This window comes from Hevea brasiliensis, chromosome 11, assembly GCF_030052815.1.
Source record: "Hevea brasiliensis isolate MT/VB/25A 57/8 chromosome 11, ASM3005281v1, whole genome shotgun sequence".
Classification (NCBI taxonomy): Eukaryota; Viridiplantae; Streptophyta; class Magnoliopsida; order Malpighiales; family Euphorbiaceae; genus Hevea; species Hevea brasiliensis.
Genome location: NC_079503.1, coordinates 9,353,290 through 9,361,872, shown reverse-complemented (window position 1 = coordinate 9,361,872; position 8,583 = coordinate 9,353,290). Strand labels below are relative to the sequence as shown.

Below are 8,583 nucleotides of genomic sequence, written 5' to 3'. Positions count from 1 at the left end.
GTTATATTTAATTCATAATTATATATATAAATATATATAATTATATTAAAAATATATAATACATTTAAAAAAATAAAAAATTTATATATAAATTTAATTCAGTTTAATATAATTTTTTAATTTGATTTGAGACAACCGAAAACTGTGCACAACCCTACTATTAACCATATATATATATATATATATATATATATATATATATATATATATATAATCATAATCTATCTCCACAACTGGACTGCTTATGTACTTTTTGCTAGCATGGAATTGCGTTCTTGCAGATCCGTGCAATTCTTTTAGATCCTTCTTGCTCTGGTTCGGGGACCACTGCTCAGCGATTAGACCATTTACTTCCATCCCATGCCACTGATGTTACCGACGCAGAAAGACCGAGCAAACTTTCAGCCTTTCAAAGGAAAGCTCTAGCCCATGCATTATCTTGTATGTTATCTTTCTATGTTTAGTGCTTTAACCATGTATCTCTTTCTAGTTGTCTATCCATCAGACTTTACAAACTGCGTGCCACTAGAATATGCCATCACCTGAGGGCTAGGATGTTTAAGTGAGTGATGGTTATGTAAGTGTATCTGTTATTTACATACTTCCAAGAGGCATTAATTAAATAATCTGTCGCAGTCCCTGCAGTAGAAGGAGTTGTTTACATACTTTCAACAGGCATTAATTAAATAATCTGTTGCATTCCCTGCAGTTGAAAGAGTTGTTTACAGCACATGTTCTGTCAACCAAATTGAAAATGAAGATGTCATCGTGTCAGTCCTACCTCTTGCAACATCCCACGGCTTTCAGCTGGTCACCCCTTTCCTCAGTGGCATCGTCGTGGTCTTCCAGTTTTCAGGGGCTGAAGTGCTAAATTCTAAATTAATGATGATTTGGTACAGAGCAGCATGGGAGATTATTATATGATTATATAATGGAGTAGAATTTGTAATGTGATTAAATGCATAACACAATGTGGACTTGCATTATGTGTGTGTGTGTGTGTATCTATATATGGAAATAATCGTTAACAATTGCTTGTTTCTTATCTTGCAGCTAAGCATTTACTTCGAACAGATCCAATTGAGGACGAAGAGGGGTTCCTCATTGCTCTTTCTGTCAAGACCAGCAGCATTAATGATTCAGAAGAACAAAATGGAATTAGAAACACTCCTAGAACTATTTCAACTCAGAAACGTCATTTTAAAAGATACAGCCATGTGAACAGAAAAAATGTTTTAATGCCTGCAGTCAACAGTGGAGCATTGAAAATATGGTACTCTAGGCTAATTTTGCAGAGGAGAACCCACAGAACAAAACTGGTCCAGTAACTTCGAAGAATTAAAGTAAATTATACCTGTTCCTCGACCCACCCTTTTTTTTCCCCATAGATTGAAAATTTTGAAACAGAGAGAAGGTTCTTTGTATCCAGGATGAACATTTTCCAATATAAGCATTTCGTTAGGATTAATCTGAACTTGCAAACATTTACTCTATACGTATTTCATTCTTGTTAATGATCTATTATTAGTAGTTAATAAGCTGGATTTTCCTGTTTTTATACCTCTTATGGAAATTGCAATGACAATCTCTGTAACTTGTATGCGGCCGGAGATCATTGCACCTGCTAAGTGTTTACATTTCTGGGATTCAATTTTGATGAATGGCATTAGTTAGTGGGATTATTCTTAATTTCGTGCATAAGAAATAGGGACAAAAGCAAAGAAGATTTAATTTTAATAGCAACTTTTATAACATCTCAGATACACATCAGCAACCCAAAAAAAAAAAAAAAACATAGCCAAACACACTGCTTATAGTCGTAGTCCACACCAAGCTATAACAGAACCTACTTTATTTGCAGTACCCCAACCATAGATGGTACACAATAATACTCCTCAAGCAATCTTAACCTCAATGGTCTTGGGCTTCTTGGGCTCCGGCGGTGGCAACTTCTCCACAGTGACAGTCAAAACCCCATCCTGGCAGGCCGCCGAAATGGCATCAGCATTAGCATTTTCAGGCAGCACAAACTTCCTCATAAACTTGCCGACCCTTCTTTCCATCCTCACATACTTAGCACCTTCCTTCTCCTCTTCACGCTTCCTCTCTCCGCTGATCAGCAGTATATTGTCATCCTCCACATGGACCTTGATGTCCCCAGATTTCAACCCTGGCATGTCGATGATAAACACATAGGAGTTGGGATACTCTTTGACGTCAGCCGGAGTTGAAGCCATGGCCTTCGCGTCCCTTACATAAGTTCGAGTCGGCGCGTTGAATGACTTTTCGGCTTCATCGGTCGTGTCCATCAGATGCTGGATGGTGGAAAGGAGGGGTGATTCGAGACCCAACAACCTAATATCCATTTCTTTTTTCTTCAATCGACGATTTTATCACAAGCAGGGAACAGAAGCTTCCTTTTCTTCTTCAGCAGACGTGTTTCGTACTTGGCGATGGGGAAACCGAGAGCGTCGGAGTATTTATATAGTGGCCATGGGGGAGTGGGTTTCAAAAGGAAGTTTCTGGAGGAAAGTGGAGAATGAGGAAAGCTTCCAGGAGGTTCCATTACGAGTCTAGAAGGCTATGGAAGAATTTCATTACCCGGCTAATGGTAACTGTTTCCGACATTGTTTTTATAATAATCTTTGTAGTTCCAGATCCAAGTAAGCCAATCCATATGCATGGGTTATGAGAATTGCCTTAGAATGGGCTGGGTTCACTCCAGTAGCCCATTAAGAAACTTCCAAACTGAACTCCCACATGGAGATAAAGAGCTGAGAAAAGCCCTGGTAATCCACGACTCCCAGGTGTTCGTGTTTGCAGACCCATTCCACTACATCCAAAACACCCGAACACACCGACATATAAACTGAATTTTTCTTACATACACTCACCACTATTATAAATTTAAATATATTAGTGAAATTTATTTATTAAATATATATATTATATATTTATATTTATATTTTAAATTCATAATAAATCAAATAAAAACTTAAAATAGCAGAAAAAATACATAATATAAAATCTTAAATTCAAGGGAAAAAAAAAACCTATATATGAAGAAAATTATTTGGTACAAAAATTAAACTTTGGCCCGATTTGACATAACCGAAAGTGAAGATCCCTCCTTTCTTATAATCCCTCTTGCAAACTTGACAATCTTGAGCAGAAGGCCGATGAAGTGGCTTACAAGAAGAATGTCTAGCAATGCAAACACTAACATGCCCATGGTTTCAAATAACGGCTATTATGTAACGTAACGGCCGTTATTTATAGGTATCGAAAGGTGTCGTTACTTGTGAGACCATTATTTATAGGCAAATAGAGAGTTGCAGTTGTAATTGCCATTACGCCATTACATAATGGTAACGGCCGTTACTTGGGATAAATTTCAATTGTAACAACCCTTTAAAAAAAAAAAAAAAAAAAAATTAAAAAATGGGATTGGCGTGTGACAGTGGGTTTCCCACTGTCACAGCAGCCTTTTATAAAAAAAAAAAAAAAAAAAAAAAAAAATTTCAAAAACGGGAGGAGGAAAACCCCCCCCCCCCATTTCTCTTCTTTCCCTCTCCTTCCCTTTCTTCTTCTTCTTCCTTTCTCCGGTGACCGGCCGGTGACGTCCCAAGCAGCTCCCCACCGGCCGGCGACCCTCCGGCGACGTCCAGGACCACCAGAAACGGCGGCAAGAGAGGAAGAGGAGAGAGAAAACGCGCGCACAGGGGGCAGCGGCTTTCCGGCGCGATTCCGGCTTCGTCCGACGTCCGATCGAGGCGATTCCGGTGGCGTTGGAAAGCTTGTTCCGAGAGCTTTCTTTTGATACCAATTTTGAAGCAAATGGAGGTCGGATGAGTGAGATATGGAGGAGAGAAGTTTCGGGTTTTTCAAGCTTTTTCGTCAGATCTACGACGATCCGACCATTGGATCGACGATCCGAGACCACATATGGACTGAGGAAGAGGAGAGGAACATGGTGGTATAATCAGATTCGGCAAATGTCGCCGGCGACCGGCGGCCACCGTCTTGCGGTGGTGGCGTGATGGCCCGGTGAGCTATGGAGATGGTTCAACTTCCAGAGGCTTCCTCATAAATTTTTGGAATTTTTGAGACACAGATAAACTTCGGGTAAGACAATTTTTATTATTTCTCTGTCTGTGGAGCATAAATACAGTGTTTCTTAAACAGGAAAAATTGGAGAAAAATTCTAAGAAAAATATATGATGAAAGTAAAATTATTTGGAGATATTCTATGGTGTTAGTTGAATTTTTGGGTGATCGTAGAATATTTTTGAGAAATATGGATGGATTTTAGTTATATTTTTAGCATGTGGGCATATAAGATTAATTGAAATTAAGATAATTAAATTTTATATAATTGGTTGAAGCTTGAGGATGGAGGTTTAAATATGTGAATATTTAATTGGGTTGAATTAGGAATATGTTAGCTGTTGGAAACTTATGGAATTGAGTAAAATTCTTGAATAAAATATTCATGGGTGACTAGAAAATTACAATTCATTTTGCAATAGCCTTATAATATTATTAAGGACCGCGGGGCAAAATTTTAGAATTTTTAGAGCTTGTTTGAGTGGATTTTTGAAAAATGTCAATTATAGGGACTAAAACGTAATTTTCAAGATTTTGAGTATTGTCTGATTTGGAGGGCCCAGGAGGGGCCATGTGATATTGATGAGATGTGATTGTAGGAATTGAGAATTTAGAAGTGTTATTTGAGCATTTTTGCAGGTTGGGTAGGTCCCAAGTATAGGGGAGACTCTGCCGGATTTCCGGCATGAATTAGGCTGTCTATTGCCTCTTTAGAGTTTTATCTTAACTTAGTACTAATAAATTTATAATTTAATTATTAGGTGATCGAGGTCAGCTATTTACGCATCCATGACCACAATAGTCATCGGTGTACTGTGAGTAAAATATTAATTTTAATTGTAATTTCAATATTATTATATGTTCAGCATGCCCATGCATCACTTATATGCATATATTTATGTAGTTAAACTCTAGGCACGATTTATGTTGCATTCATAACTGTTGATGTGCCATGGATGTTGTTGTGGTAATTTGGAGCAGTGTGCGTGCGTTGGCGTGCGTGTGATGTGGTGTGGACTATGGACAGGACGGGGTAGTCACGGCTTGAGTAATTAGCTGGGACACTATCCTTATAGGTGTAGTCACAGCTAGAGTAATTCGGTGGGACCCTCGATTTGGTTATTAAGTGGAAGTTCGTGCTTGAGTAATTCACCGCACCGTGTTGGATTTAAGAGAGTCAGATAGGGATCACCCCATATGTTATGATTGATACTACAGGGTGTGTGAGTGCTCCAAATTACCTTCTTGATATTATGATGTGAAAATGTTGTTGCTGTTGCATTTCACTCCACAGGTTGCATTAGTACTAGATAGTTATAGAGATTATGGTTAAAATTGATATTTTACTCTCTGAGTCGAACGCTCACTCCTGTTCAAAAATTTTTCCAGGCCACAGGAGGAGTTATTTTACAGAGCAACCTGTTTTCTTCCTCGCAGGTTTAACGTCAATTATTTAATTGTTTTACTATCTTTTATAAATTTAAAATCTAGAACTCCGTATGTGTTAGAAATAGTGTGGACCTTGGTAGAGGTTGTGTTAACTTAAATTTTTAAGATTAATAAATGAAGATTTGTATGGTATTTAAACAGTTTGTAAATGAGGTAACAGGGTTGAGCTGGGCTCCCCTGATTTTAGTTTCTGAAAATTTCTGGGCTAAGTTGGCCCGAAATGAAATTATAACAGTTTGATTTAAATTATTTTATATGCATATTGGGCCTAAATTGTGGGCCTGGTTATGGATTTGAGGAATAGTTAGGCTTACTACGGGCCTCGGGGGCTTTAAGCTGGCCCAGGTCCTAGTGCCGGTCCGGCCCATAGGTTGGGTCGTGACAAAGTTGGTATCAGAGCTTAGGCTCTAGATTCATGGGAAATAATATAATTGGGAGTGTAAAAGGAGTCTTGTTAGGATGTTACATGCGGAGTATAGGATTCTGTTTTGTCTTTTCTGTAATTCTTTGTTTCTAGATTCTGCGTTATACCTCGGGAAATATAAAAGTGCCTCAGTTAGTGTCTTGATTTTCATGGAGTACACAGAAATGTGAAATAGAGTTAGTAGACATGTGAGATCTATCATGAGGATACGTACTCCAAGAAATGTTATATTTTGTCAGTATGGGTTTAAATGGTGTGCCCATTTCGTGCAAGGCACGAGTACATAAAGGTGAGTCTTGAAAGTACAGTTGCCCTAGATAAGGATGAGGATACCACTGCTGGCAGTCATCAGTGGATGACCCAGTTAGAATAAGTTTGTGATAATAGAAGATTCAAGAGAGATAAGAAATTGGGAGACCTAGTCGGTCAGGACGTATCGTAGTAACTATACAATGTTCTCGATGTCTGCTCTGTAAGCTGCAGATTACAGTAGCGACATGAGATTATTGTGTAGAGCTACTTGCATCCCCGTGGTGCTCCATAATGAGGGTGTTTGCGGATGGCTTCTGTTTTGGTACAGTTATGCCAGAACAGAGTTCTATATTTGCAGAGGAGTTGCGAACTCCTAGTTAAGGGTCTAGAGTTAGAATATTGAAAGGTCACAGTTGGGTGGTAACTAGAGTCAGTGACTCAGTTACCCTAGCATGAGCTAGAGCTGCATTAAGAGTTGCCATCAGACTAGAGGTTTCGGATTAGTTGCAAAGTAAAGGTGACACTTATAGAGTGAGATCATCTAGTCTTCGGTATGGAATTTTGGATGATTTTTGCAGTATGACAAACATTTTGCTTAGAGCTTAGTGAGAATAGTATACCTTGCGTGTATCAGTATGAAATAAAGTACAACCCTATTACCGAGGGAAGGTCGAAACTGTGAATTGATGATTTACAGAGCTATGATATGATAAGAGAGACATTAATTTGACAGGGTTTTGGGCAAGGTGGTAAATGTAGTACATTTGTTGCAGCAAGTTAGGGTATAGTCCTATCTTTTCAGAAGGGATCGAAAATTATTACTAATAATGGTGACCAATAAAATAGTGCCCCAGATAGGACTGTAGAGTGTGGTAGAGAGTAGTTGGCTCGGGTATCCTGCAGAGGATACAAGTTTCATTATAGGAATCATATATAATTAGATCACGATGGATGTAAATCCTTTGAATTGGATGACGGGTTTGGGTGCCCGGAATCTTAAGTTTTGGCTAATTGAGTAAACATGGAAAATAATAATAATAATAATAATAATAATAATAATAATAATAATAATAATAATAATAATAACAAATAAATAAAATTACTGCATAATCAGTTCTCGAGGTAGTAAGGGTATTATGTAAACTAAAGGATAAGAATAGAAATCATACGATAAAGGTATGACTGCAATTTCCTGAGTTTCTTTCTAACTTCATATCGTTCAAAACAATAGTATAATCTAATTATAATAGTGTCAAGAGTAATAAATTAGCAAAGATAAATTATAGAAGGTCAATGGATAGAGAAAGTGCAGAATGAAAGTTTGGACAATTGATTGCAGATGCAATATAATCTAAATGCTAGTGGAAGTACTAGCTAGAGTGGTCAAAGGACCAAATCTGAGTAGCATAGACATGTGATAACGTGGTAGAAACTCTGAAAGATATAGTTTGCAGGTACAGTTGTCATGTTAGGAAGAAGAATGGAACCAGGGATAGAATAGTCAAGTTCTATTTTGGGTAAGACAAAGGAGATAAACGGAAGGACAACCTGAAGAGCGCATAATAAAAGGAACAAAGTTAAGATATAGGGTAGGCTAAGTGTTATTCTTGGCAAGGTGCATGACAAGGATGGAAAACCCAAAATGGGACCACATTAGTGAGAATAGTGATGGAGGTATGGAATAACATAATAATGAGTAAATGCTAGAAGGTGTGCGATGGTATTGCGGACTACCTAATTAGGTAGAGAAAAAGAAGTTAGTAAATAGTAAGTTGAATAAAAGTTAATCTAAGGGATCAAATAGGTATGATGAGAGGAAAAGAATGATAGATAATGACACATAGGTTTTAGGTTAGACTTTTGAGATAGTGAGAAGGTAGTTAGAGGTTCGTTATGAATGTCAGGCAAACATTTTTAGTGTGATCAACCGAATCACTTTGCAGTGAAGCAATAACGACAGAACAACAGTAGGAGTAGAACGAAAAGTGACAAGTCTGGGTGGTTATAAATCACTAGAAAGTTCAAGGATCAAATTAATGACCCTAGATAAGGGTGGAATTAGTGTTGGAAGAATTTATTAGTGAGAGAAATCTTTCAGGAATCAACAAAAGTTAAGGGCACAATAAAAACGATGATAAATATGAATCATAGGTCGAGTATAAGTAAAGTTAATAAATTATAAAATATTATGTCAAGAAGGAAAATGGTACGGTAAAGGGTTCATGCAGATGATACCTTATAGGTAGAGCATAATTGTGCTAGGAGATGATGAAATTTGGAGAGAAAGACCAAGAAACTTAGGTGAAACGTTATAATATGACAATCGGGTGTAGTTGAATATAAGAGGATAT

At 37.6% G+C, this 8,583-nt stretch overlaps 1 protein-coding gene across 1 annotated transcript; it reads right to left on the bottom strand.

Moving 5' to 3' along the window:
* Nucleotides 1-1,726: 1,726 nt before the first annotated feature.
* On the bottom strand, nucleotides 1,727-2,478 carry LOC110646157 (17.9 kDa class II heat shock protein-like). Its single transcript, XM_021799501.2, has one exon. It carries the CDS (start codon nucleotides 2,364-2,366, stop codon nucleotides 1,896-1,898), a length of 471 nt encoding a protein of 156 aa, XP_021655193.2. The 5' UTR covers nucleotides 2,367-2,478; the 3' UTR covers nucleotides 1,727-1,895.
* Nucleotides 2,479-8,583: the final 6,105 nt, after the last annotated feature.

Excerpts from the sequence above, each read along its gene's own strand:
- LOC110646157 (XM_021799501.2), bottom strand. The coding sequence starts at position 2,366 with ATGGATATTAGGTTGTTGGGTCTCGAATCACCCCTCCTTTCCACCATC.